Here is a 13549-nt window from a genome sequence, read left to right on the forward strand (position 1 = left end):
ATAGTTGTTTGGTACATGATCTCATGAGAGCTCTTCCTCCCTCTCTCACACACACACACACACACACACACACACACACACACACACACACACACACACACACACTGCTGGAGACATGTTAACAAAGTGCTACCATGGTATGACTGTATTATCAGTATGTATGCTAAAGGTGATAGCTTGCTCAGCTGCCTCTAGATTTTTCTATTAAAAATAATTATGATAATTTTGTGTATAGGTGTTTGGTGGTATATGTAACTGATAATCATTTGCACATATTTACACCAAACTAAATAAATCGGATCAAAGCACTTTCTCCACAATCATTTGGACTAATTTCTGAGAGTGCAGAGAATGACCCATCATGTAACTCACATTTTAAGAAGTTTTTTGTTAACCCTGGGAATCACAACACTTTCATACAAAAAAGCGGATATCTAATTTTAATAAGCCTCATCTGATCCAGAAGGCTGTTGTGAACACCACAATGTTTTCTCATGCATGGTCTTGTTGGAGGTGGTGTGCCATTGCCTCCTTCTGACCTTTGAATTGACTTACGCACCCAGTTACATAGGTATTTATAATTTGTAATATATAATGATATGGTTATATGTGATAAGTTCTTTAACGCAATATTTTTCTACTTCTCATTTGCATGAAGGCAGAATAAAGAGACCTTCAGCATGTAAAAGATTTTTGGGGTGAATTGGTAAGGAGACTCATTCTTTGTGTGCATAATGTTTATCACCTGTGTAATGTAGATCATTATCTGACAGACTATACATAGTTCATACACGTAAACTGCTAACATGTATTAACCCACAATGTAGAACAGAAAATCTGTAAAGAAGTCAACAATCATGTTCAGCCCTTAAACAATGAATTTTGTCTAGACCACCAGTTATTTCATTATTCCGTTTTTCTTATGACTCATATTAAGCAGCAGATCTGTACACAAGAGGAACAAGTGCAAGAAGCATATCAGTCTAAAATAGTATAGTATACAAGACTGGTAAGCTTATCATTTAATTTTCCTCATGGCTCATTTCTGCAGCTGCCATCATTAGATCTCTTCACAAGATAGTAAGGTGTCAAGTGCTATCCAACCTAGTACATTGGACTATTTTAATTTGATTTGATACTTACATGTGTTCCTCTTGCGTACAAATCTGATAATGCCAACTGGGAAAAAGTGTCATGCTTATTACAGCATAGATAGCATTCATGAAAGTCCTTACAAATAATACTTAGCCAATGTAGTACAACAGTGATGAGAAGTTACTTGCTGCAGTATACAGATCCCATTTCCAGGGGTTTTAAAAGTGCACATTTTCCTCAGTCACAATTATGTTATCTTATCTTGGAAATATATAGGTTTCCACAGTGTTTTAGAGCTCACCTTACCACAAGATTACTTGTTTATTTTTTAAATTACAAGCAGGGAGAATTGTTGGTCAGTATTTAACTTACGGATACAAAATTCCAGTACTGCCAATAAACACATTCATAGTAGGAAAAAGCTATCCCTACCGTCAAGAACTATTATTTCCTTTAAGGAGGAAGTAGGAATAGATGCTGGAAGGTTGGACAAGAGAAGAAAGTCACCCAGACTCCAAGTTGAGAGGAATCCTCTTGTTGAGAAGATTAAGGAGACAAAGGTGACTGGGGAGATGTCAAAGAATAAGAGGTCAAATATTTTACACAAGTAAGCACTATGTCAGCATTGGTCCAGAGTAGACAAGACAGTGAGAAGTAAATATGGACTGAGAAAAAGAGATTAGTGATGGTATGACTAGTACAGTTAATAACTAATGGGGAAGCAGAATAGAGGGGGTGGGGATGGGGGGGGGGGGGGGGGGGAGACCAAAAAGATACAGGAGACATGAAGAAAAAACGGAAAGGAAAAAATGAAGAAAAAAGAAATAGAGCATAATGTTGAATAAATAATCTGATACAACCAATGTAAAAACATAAAAAAAGGAGAAAGAGTTTATTTACGGATATTGAGGTGAGGAAGGTAGTTTGATGTGAAAAAATATTGGAGCACAAGTACAAATCTCCAGAGTTCAACGAAACTAAAATTGGGTGCAAGGAACCCTCAGGTCATGCTGTAGAGCATTCTCAGTAACTGCGTACTGGGTGTCCGCAAGAAAACAGCATTTCTGTGTGCATTTCTATATTAATTTTGTTTAGTGGTGATAGTTCTTAAATGAAAGACTGTGAATCCATACAAGTTAGTAAATAACATGTCTAGTTTCTCAAGTAGCTCTGCCTTTTCTCTTTGGTTACCAACCTTTTTCAGATTTAGTGATACATTTTCATTGTTTGGCAATTTATTTTCATTTTTGAATTCTCTCTCTCTCTCTCTCTCTCTCTCTCTCTCTCTCTCTCTCTCTCTCTCTCTCTCTCTCTCTCTCAGGCTACCATTCGTTCTTGCTTGTTTGCCATTTCCCTTATTTGGCTGCTGTTTTTCTCCATTTAATAATCTTGTCTTATCTCCTTGCAGTCTCATATATTTTTCAGCAACCTTTACTGTGTATTAAGCAACTACAGAGAACTATCTTTGGCCTCATATTCTTTGAGATTTCCTCATTCACCTTGTCTCCCTAATATTCACAACCAGTTGATATCTCTCAACCTAGGTCGGAATGACTTTCTCCTCCATCTCCACATACTGGTGTTGAGCTTGTGTCTGTTCTGTTGCACAATGACGGGCCTCATTTAAACTCTTTTGTTAGGAGAGTTAATTTAGAGGTGGAATGGCTGCTTGGTCAGGTATGGGCTCTCTCATTGGTGTGGTTCCTGTTGACTCTATCAGCAGGTGGGACTATACTTCACCTCAACAGGGAAGGGAAGGGAAAACTGTCTGGGCTAATAGCAAATAACTTGGGGGGGGGGGGGGGGGAGGAGGAGGAGGAGGAGGAGGAGGAGGAGGAGGAGGAGGAGGACACTGTCACAGTTGGTAGAGTACCAGTGGTTACAAGTGACAGAACAGCAGTTTTCTTAGGGTAGGGAGGGCAGAAACAAAATATGTTCGGAGACAGGCTGAAAATGACATTCAGATTGATAAAACAGGCAGCCAGAAAGCAAATTCTAATGTACTCAATTCATGCAGACAGCCTAATTGAAACTACAGATACTCAGAAATTGACAGGACGGTATGCTTAATGAGTTGCTTATTTGTATTTAAGAATTAGAGTTGAGCAAACCAGTTGATATAATCTGCCTCTCTGAGCATCATGTGACCACTGGTATAGATGTGTCAAATGTTACAGGATTCAAGATAGCTTCTTGCTTCTGTAGAGAAAATATGGAGAAAGGAGGAAATGCAACACTCTTTTAATTTAAAGAGTATTGATATTAATAAATTTTGCTCAGAGCAGCACTTGGAAGCTTGTGCAATGGAAGTAGTATTTCATAATAAGTCCTTTATAATAGCAGGGATATATAGATCACCTTCTGGAAATTTTAATATCTTCATAAAAAAATCTGGAAGCTCTGTTGTCCCATCTCATGGTAAGAAAAACAAGGAAATGATTAATGTGGATTTATTGAAAAGCTCTGTCATTGAACAATTATTGCAATCAGTAACACTGTCATTCAATTTAATTCCTAGTGTGAACTTTGCAGCTAGGGTATGCAAATGCTCTGAGACTGCTATTGGTAAGACCTTTGTAGACAAATCTACGGAAAAAAGTCATATCACAAAACCAATAGTAAATGGGCTATCTGATCATGACATGCAGCATCTTGTGTTAAATGTTGAAACTTCTCGGTATTAAAAAGTCTATTGTATCTGAGGGCAGGATGGTAGTAATAAGTAAAAAAATTGAGAAAATCAGGAAATTGCTCAAGTGGATAGATATTTACAATACTTCTGACTCAAATGGAAAATACAAAGCATCCATTAATAAAGTTACTTTCTCTTTTGAAAATTGTTTTCCCTTAAAGGTAACTCAAATGTCACAGAAGTCAAAAGGTAAACTGTGGTGTACACAAAGAGAAAAGATATCATGTGGGACAAAAAGGATACTATATCTACTATCTGGGAACAGCTCTGATGTTAGAATTGTAATGCATTACAAAGAATACTGCAAAATATTGAGGCAAGTAATCCAGAAATCGAAGCAGCTTTATGATGAAAAAATGATAATTTCATCAGGCAACAAAATAAAAACTATATGGGATATAGTGGAGACAGAGACAGATGGGGCCAAAAAGGAAGAGAAACAGATAGCTCTAAAAATAAATGAGACTTTGGTAACAAATTCATGTAGTGTTGCAACCCTCTTAAAAGTTCACCGGCATTGCTGCGAAATGGTTTGAGTTTTATCTGTGTAACAGGAAACAAAGGGTGTCGTTTGCAAAATACCTGTGCAGTAAGCAGTCAGTCTACATCTGATTGGGAAATAATTACATGTGGTGTTCCTCAAGGTTCCATCTTGGCTCCATTTCTTTTTCTTGTGTACATTAATGACCTCTCGTCTGTTACATTGCCTGATGTTAAGTCTAAGTCTACATCTACATCTACAGCTACATCTAAATGTACATCTAAATCAATACCTTGAGTACCTCTATGGGTTCTCCCTTTTATTCCAGTCTGTTATGTTTGCAGATGATGCAAACATTGCAATAAGTAGCAAGTCACGTACAGATTTAGAAATGGCTGCTAATCAAATTTTCACTAACATTAATAAACGGTTTAAAGCTAATTCACTGTCTTTAAACTTTGAAAAAACCCACTGTATGCAGTTCAGAACCTGTAAGATATTTCCTTCCAGCATGTGTATGACATATGAAGACATGCACTTCAGTCCAGAACCATACTGCTGCTACGGTTGCAGGTTTGAATCCTGCCTGGGGCATGGATGTGTGTGATGTCCTTAGGTTGGTTAGGTGTAAGTAGTTCTAAGTCTAGGGAACTAATGACCTCAGATGTTAAGTCCCATAGTGCTCAGAGCCATTTGAACCAATCATTCAGTTATGTCATATGGTATCATATTCTTGGGTAACTAATCAAGCCGAGCAAAAGTTTTTAGGACACAAAAGCTTGCGATAAGAATCATTTGTGATATAAATTCAAGAATATCATGAAGGAACCTGCTCGAGGAACTTTGTATTCTAACCACTGCTTCCTAGTACATTTATTCCGTGATAAAATTTTTTGCAAATATTAGATATCTATTTCTAACAAATAGCTCAATACATAGTGTCAATACTAGAAATAAGAACAATCTTCATAAAGACCTAAAATCACTTACCTAGATCCAAAAAGGGTCCAATATTCAGGAACACACATTTTCAATAAATTACCAGCAACCATTAAAAACTTGGTTTCAAATAAATCACGGTTTCAACAGTTTTGAAAGACTTTTTGGCAGGCAACTCCTTCTACTCTATAGATGAATATCTTAACAGAGACTGTTAAGCCAGCTTAAGTAAAAAGTCTGTTAGATTTCAGTTTTGACAGCACATGGTCACAACAGTCAGGATTAGATATTTTGTGTATGATAAATTTATTAATAGTGCATAACAATGTTTCATTCTGACATCGTGTTAATTCTGTAAATATTAGCTGTTACAGTTTACCGCATTGTATTTACCTATTTCAACAATCTCCTGACAATCATCAGGGTAGTAAGTATTATATTCAAATGTTTTATGTTTTTATGTTATACTTTGTGGCATGTTCCGCACCCACGAAAATCGTCTAATTTTTTGGGTCTGTGGGATGAAAACTGAATCTAAACTAATATAATCTCAGTCTTCCCACACATATTTCTCCCTGTTAAAATGACTTACTGTTCTGAAAGTTTGGGATAGTTGCCCCCCCCCCCCCCCCCCAAATTAGCTGTACTGGAGCTCGGTTCCTCTGGAAGGTAAATTCGGGCCTACCATTCTGTCTCCTTATAATTGTACCAATTTCTCTTGTGATTTCTCCTTTCGAGACAATTAACTGACAGTCTGGGTTTTTTTTAGGCATGCTGTTTCTCTATTGGAAATTCTAACTGATCATCATTGAACACCTGTATTCTAAGCTATAATGTGGGTCATGCCATTCGGCAAAGCTTACAGAAGTGTCCATCACTAGTTACTCATCATTGATGAGATTTTAAACCCTATCATTTTTCTTGTAAATTACATTTCTTCAGATAAGAAAAATATTTGGTTAAACCATTACGGAGAACCCATCAGTGTTCATAATACATCAACTGTCACAACTCAATTTCTTTTCAGGTTGCATCACAGACAGATAACTTGCAGGGACTACTTGGAGTGGTATTGAAAGTTTTATTACATGCTCTCTCAAGAAATCAGAGCACTATAGTTCTTCAGAACATGTTTGCAACACAGCGGTCCCTTGTATTTAAGGTTAGTTAATCATTTAATAACAACAACTTGTCTTTGCATCATTATAAAATTATAACTATGTCTAAATTTTGTATTTTACTTCTCAACAATAATTTCCTGTAACATCATAGAAATAAAACTGACGTATAGAGACTGCCTTTGATGTTTTGTTTCAGTAGTACTTATGCCTTTGCAACAGATAAAATGCTCAAGAATGCTGAAACACACCATTGTGTCTTTAAGGGATGTTTTAGCTCCACAGAACAGTATGACATCGGAGGAAGACAACATTGACACATGTGGCATTGTGCTAATGGTGCAAAGTATATTAGAAAACAATCCATGGGCACTGGATGCACTTACCATCCCTTTACTGCTATAAAACAGAATGTCAGTACAGGGCGTGATATCTTTGAATGGCAAAATAGGCAGCACAACTGCTCACAGTACTGTGCTCCAGGCCATTTAGTATATGAAAGGCAAAGGTTCCGAGTTCGAGTCTCGGTCTGGCACACAGTTTTAATCTGCCTGGAAGTTTCATAGTATATGATGTGTCAGTGTCTCCCATTGCCAACATGTGCACTTTTGTTACTGCTATTGTTTAGACAAGTGTCCATTGGATTTGACCCATGTCCATGCACATCATGAAAAAGGTGTACTCGGTGTTGTTGGATGTCTCCCTAGGAAACACATGCAGTGGCATAAATTTTCCTTAACCACGTTTTTGTTTCTTTGATAAATCATCATTATTCTAACTGATTTGATACATCCATGAACTCCTCTCCTGTTCCAGTGTCTTCATTCGAGGGTAGCATATGCACGTCCTTAATTCCTTGATGGATGTATTCCCATCACTGACTTCCCCTACATTTTTTACTATCTAGAATTCCCTCTAGTACGATGGAGATTATTCCCTGATATCTTTACACATGTCCTATCTTCCTGTCCCTTCTTGTCAGTGTTTTCTATATGTTCCTTTCTTCATAAATTCTGCAGCAGACTTATCTTATCAGTCCACTTAATTTTCAACATTCTTCTGTTGCAGTACACCTCAAATGCTCAGATTCTCTTCTGTTTCAGTTTTCCCACTATCCATGATTTGCTACCATACAATGCTGTGCTTCAAATGCATATTTTCAGAAATATCCTCAAATTAAGGTTTTTATTTGATACCAGTAGGCTTCTCTTGGCCAGGAAGGCCCTCTTTGTCAGGTTGTTATGTCCTCCTTGCTTCATCCATCATGGGTTAGTTTACTTCCTAGATAGCAGAATTACTTAACTTCATCTACTTTGTGATTGCTAGTTTTAGTGTTAAGTTTCTCTTTATTGTCATTTCTGCAACTTCTAATTATTTTTGTCTTTTTCTGGTTTACTCTCAATCCATATTCTATACTCAATAAACTATTCATTTCATTCAATAGATTCTCATTCACTTTCACTAAGTATTGCAGTCTCATCAGCAAACCTTATCTTTAATATCCTTTCACCCAAAATTTTAATTCCACTCTTGAACTTTTTTTCCATCATTGCTTTTTTGATGTATGGATTGAACAGCAGGGGCAAAAACCTGCATCTTCCAATCTTATTGTTCCCTCTTGTTTCTTGTACATATTGTGTATTACCCATCTTTCCCTATAGATTATTCATATTTTTCTAACAATTTTGAACACCTTGCACCATTTTTCGTTGTCTAAAGCTATTTCTAGGTGAACACATCCTGTGAGTGTGTCTTGATTTTTCTCCAATCTTGCTTCCATAATCAAATACAACATTATATCTACTTTTCTGGTGCATTTACTGTTCCTGAAGCCAAACTGATGATCATTTAACAGATCCTCAGTATTTTTTTCCCATTCTTCTGTATATTATTCTTGTCAGCAGCTTCAATGCATGAGCTATGAAGCTGACTGTGCAATAGTTCTCACATGTACCTGCCCTTGCTATCTTCAAAACTGTGTGGACAATATTTTTCCAAAAGTCTGAATGTATGTTGCCAGTCTCATAGAGTCTACACACCAGCTTGAATATTCATTTTGTTGCCCAACAATTTTAGAAACTCTGGTGGAATGTTATCTATTCCTTTTGCCATATTTGATCTCAAATCTTACAGAGATCTTTTAAATTCTGTCTGTAACACTGCAGGCCTTCAGTGTACCTTTCCCATTTATCCGTTCTCTCCTTTATGTTTAACAGGGGAATTCCCATTTGCGTTCTTAATGTTCCCACGCTTGCTTTTAATTTCACTGAAGGTTGTTTGGCTTTTTTATATGCTGTGTCAGTCCTTTCAGTGAGCATTTCTGTTTTGATTTCTTCACATTTTTCTGGGAGCCATTTCACCTTGGCTGCCTGGCACTTTCTATTTATTTCATTCATTCCTAAGTGACTGATTTTGCTTTATTCCTATCTTCCCTTGAACATTTTTGTAATTCCTTCTTTTGCTGACCAGTTGAAGTATTCCTTCTGTTCCCAAAGGTTGCATTGTAATTACTTTTCTCGTAGCAATGTTTGTCGCTCCAACATGTGTTACTGCTCTTCTCTCTCTCTCTCTCTCTCTCTCTCTCTCTCTCTCTTTCTCTCTCTTTAATGGCCATTCTACTTCGACTGAACCTCCTATTCTTGGATTGTACCGTATTGGACCCTTTTGACATTATGCATCAGATGAAGAGAATCACTCTCCAATCTAAACTACAACTCATCCTTTCTCCCTGAGTAATTTATCAAAAGCAAGGCTGTACCTTTTTGTGATAGTAATGCATCTGGAGACTTGATGGAGGTGCTCTGAAGTATCTAGTCAGGGAAGGGTGTGCTGTTTGGATTCCTTAAAGCACATTAGACAAGGTAATAATGGTAGTGCTGGTTTGTAGGGCAAGGTAAACCTTGCCTTTACTTGTATTGAATGTTGGTTCCGTCTCAGGTCTCCTCACCAGCCATGAAGTGTCATTACGGGCAATAATGAGTTCCTGGCCTCCATTCTGCTTGCTGTGGTGAACCTCTTAATCTACCAATGATACTGCGACATGTAATGCCATCTAAATGTGTTTGCTGTCTCTCCTTGCTTCTGTAACTTGAATACCAAGTGCACAGCTAGAACACCTACACTCAAGCTGATTGCTCACACAGACCGTGACCACCTCCTCTCACTGGCACCTCCCCCTTCATCTTTGTTCACCCACATCCTCACGACAGGTGGGTTCCTCTTGTTCTTTTGCCTGAGTGTCCTGCCCTGCCTTTTTAACCTTCCCCAACCTATTCCACTCTCCTCCCTCGCGACAGAACTAATTTGTCCTCACAATGTTAAGGGCATTAAGGTAGCTAAATTAAAGTTTAAATGGTTTTAAGTTTTCAAGTTACAGCTACTGCTGCTTTAATGGTGATGTGTTCTATTCAGAAGACAGGTTGATCAGTCCTGGCAGTTTTCCAGCATCCTTATTATAGTGGCATATAATACAGTTATTTGGATGTTGTCAATTACCTGGTTTCTTCTTCTTCTCCTTCTCCTCCCAGTCACCATTCCTTCTGGTGCAACTTTTATTATGCTATGTCTTATCACCCTGTGTCACAGCCAGTTTCTTTTTCTTATCTTATTTGTTATCTGTATTTGTTTTTCTCATTCACTTTGTATAACCAAACTTTATTTCGTATTTTACCTGTGCATTTCAGACGTTAGATACTTCTCCAAATCGATATCTCAAAAGCCTCTAAGCACTTCGTTCTCTCTCTGACAGCGTTCGTGTTTTGACACCCTGAAGTGCAACTTTCAATACAAAACACTTCACTAATCTTTTCCTTATTTATTTATATATTTAATGGACCACAGAAAATACTACTCATTATGTAAAATATTTCTTTAGCCATCATAATATTATTACATCCCATCCTGGATTTTCCATTGTTTGATTTCTTTATTACATGTCATGTTACTGGTTATTTTGCATTGTAGGTACCTGAAGTTAACTTGTCTCAATAACGTATCACAAATCTTTACATTTATCACCTTTTGATATTCCTCATAGCTGGTGCTCAATTCTCTTGATTGCCTTCTCATTTTCACACTGTAATACCACGTCATCAGAAAATAATGTGTTTAATTATCGTTCCTCCTATTGTCACATCACTCTTTTGTTGGGAGCAGTTTTTAAATAAATCATGTAAATAGAAATTAAAGTGAGTAGGTGTAATCACACTATATTAGCAGCCACACATACAATTGTGTTGTTTATAACTAATATAAATGTAATCTGCACTGTGTCAATAAAATACATAGACTTTGTAATCTTCAAAACATATTACTTACAATCATTGTTCAACAGTGAGAATTTTCAATAAATCTATTTTCTGCATTTTCTGTCAATAATTTTTCTAATATTGATAGGGCACCAAATATACTTATGTTTCTTTTTTTTTTTTTTCTCTTAAAGAAAGTCCTACAATGTGTTCTTAGTTGCAATGAGCAGATACTTACCAATATCCTGTAATAATAACTTTTCATTTCAGTTCCCAAATCTGTTATTTGATGAAGAAACAGAGCAGTGTGCTGACCTCTGTTTACAACTTCTGAAACATTGCAGTTCAAACATGGGCAGTGTTCGATCCCAGGCATCTGCATCACTCTACCTTTTAATGAGACAAAACTTTGAAATAGGAAATGTGAGTATTGTCATTAAATATTTCTTTCCATTGTTTTTTAAATAAATATTTTTCCTTGTCAGTTTTGTGTGTGTGTGTGTGTGTGTGTGTGTGTGTGTGTGTGTGTGTGTGTGTTTACAATTTAGGTGAAAAAATTTGAAAAATATACAATAAAAAGATAACTAGCATTAATTGTATTGTGGTCCTATACATAACTGCAATTTCTTTAAAGAAAGAACTTCTGGTCATTCATTGCTCAAGAGGTCGTTCTACAGAGGAAGACAGGAACAACCAAATGAAATGAAAATAATTGTAGATGTTTCATTTGACTGTTAAAATGCACCAGCTGATCTGAAAGTAGTGCACTAGTAATAGAAGTTTGTTGCAATCCCCATGAGGCTAAGACAAGCCATTGCGGGAATTATTAATTTACCTATGAATTAAGCATTAACTCTGAGAATGTTACGTTGAACCACATCTCACATTTAAGGAAGCATGAAAGCCACTGAATTAATGTTACCAATGAAATTAAGGAATATATGGATGAAAATTAGAACACTCCTATTTCATATTGTGTGAATATGTGATTAAGTTCTAACTACTCAGTGTTGAAATTCTGCTGCACATGTTGTTGACATGTTTATTGTAATAGTGGAATGGTTTTATTTCAACAAACACTGATACTTGTACTAGTAAGGAAATGCTGACGACAACTAAACTGCTTGTCGACTGAGCATGCATACTGGATATGTTTGGTTTCTGTAATAACAAGGGTGCAGTCTGCACTCCATCACCTGTGCACTCAAAGTGAGGAAGGTGGCACAGTGGTAAAACACTGGACTTGTGATTGTGAGGACTATGGTTTAAATCCCTGTTTCACTATCTAGATTTAGGTTTTACATGATTTCATTAAATTGCTTAGGGCAAATGCTAGGATTGAACATGGTTGATTTTCTTTCCCACCCCTCCCCCATCAGAGCTTGTGCTCCATCCCTAATGACCTCATTCTGTATGGAATGTTAGTAGTAAATGTAAGCATTTCATGTAATTGTGTTTGTAAATTGGTGTGTTACTGCAGTGTAAACTAGGCAGAACAATTTGAGGATATCCTGATACGATATGGGCCAAATATTCTGTCGGTAGTAGTTTGAAATACAGCCACTGAATTTGGTCATAGGAGGAGGAGAAAGCTGTTAAATATGCTTAGGTATACCAACTAGATACCATATTTGCATTAATATGCATGAATATAAGTCATACTTTTTTCCCTAAATTTTGTGGTGTGATCTGTAATCGAGATTTTTTCCCCTTAGATCATAAGTCATCAATTTCAAAATGACATGTGCATGTATCTTTAAATGAATACCATTACAAGTTACTTTGATAAACCATTAAAGCTTTCTTGAAAAAAGGAATTACTGCACTGTTGCTTTTCAGTGCCCCACGTATGTAATTGCACACTATGTTCCCCTACATTATTTGATGTAGTGCTGTTCAGCATAACAAGACCTGCATGGGACTGTAAATAAAAAATTTTGCATCAAAGCTAGACCATGCAATGCTGTAATGATACGCAACTGTTTTCATAAACTTGAGACCATTTTTGCACAATTGTAGTTCTGAAGTAAACAGATAAATTACCTTGCGCATAAATGATTGAACCTGCCAATAAGAAACTTTAAATTCCATTGGCAAAATGTTTCTTTTACGTGCTATTTTGCACCCTTCAATTTGAATCATTTCAGTTGTAGTGGCATTTCCACATTTTCTGTTTTGAACTACAAAATCAAGCAAGTCTTTTTCCACATCTTAATGTTTACACTTTAGTCCTCAGAATGAACACTGACATTTCAAACTATGTAAAACTTTCTGTTCACTTGCACACCACCAACAGTGGGGTCCCCCCCCCAATCTTATGAGGTCCATGTTCCTTTGCATAATGTGTAGCTGATAACTTGAAGTAGCTCAGTTGATGTTAGGGTTCCCAACATAATTTAGTGTCTGCATCAGGTACATAGTAGCAGTACTTAGTAGTCGGAGGTAAATTTAGTTGTGCGTCCTGTATTTGAGATTTACTTTTTACTATAACCTTGTGTCAAGAGTTTAGGTGCAGCCTATATTCACACAAATATGCTAATCAAGTGACATTCCTCAGGTACATGGGATACAGGAGTCATTGGTGTTCATTTTTGGGAGCCACTTTGCTTTGAATGAAAATGGTGCAATAGTTTAGTAGTTTAATTCACTGAAACCTAGGAGCCATTAGTAGAATAATAGCTAAGAAGTCACAGTGTGAGGTAGCAACTGCCATAACTGTGTCCCACAATGTAATTTAACTAACATAGACCCCCCTGCGGGTTCGGGGGTACGAATAGGCCCGCGGTATTCCTGCCTGTCGTAAGAGGCGACTAAAAGGAGTCTTCAAAGTTTCGGCCTTATGTGATGGTCCCCACTTGGGTTTGACCTGCCATTTTCAAAATTTCCGTTGTTAGTGCGTGCCATTTGGGGAAGGACGCCTTACGTGGTGTTTTTCTATTGGTCCATCATGCACCTCCATCTTGCATGCTATCTATTG

General features: G+C 37.0%; 1 protein-coding gene across 1 annotated transcript in view; it reads left to right on the forward strand.

Moving 5' to 3' along the window:
* Positions 1-13549, forward strand: part of LOC126298468 (dedicator of cytokinesis protein 7) — a 241019-nt gene that overhangs the window by 163747 nt on the left and 63723 nt on the right. The window contains exons 28-29 of the mRNA XM_049989801.1: positions 6235-6369; positions 10843-10995. Coding sequence (XP_049845758.1) covers positions 6235-6369; positions 10843-10995 — 288 coding nt within the window. The remainder of the gene's footprint in view (positions 1-6234; positions 6370-10842; positions 10996-13549) is intronic.

Source organism: Schistocerca gregaria, chromosome X (assembly GCF_023897955.1).
Source record: "Schistocerca gregaria isolate iqSchGreg1 chromosome X, iqSchGreg1.2, whole genome shotgun sequence".
NCBI classification, from domain to species: domain Eukaryota; kingdom Metazoa; phylum Arthropoda; class Insecta; order Orthoptera; family Acrididae; genus Schistocerca; species Schistocerca gregaria.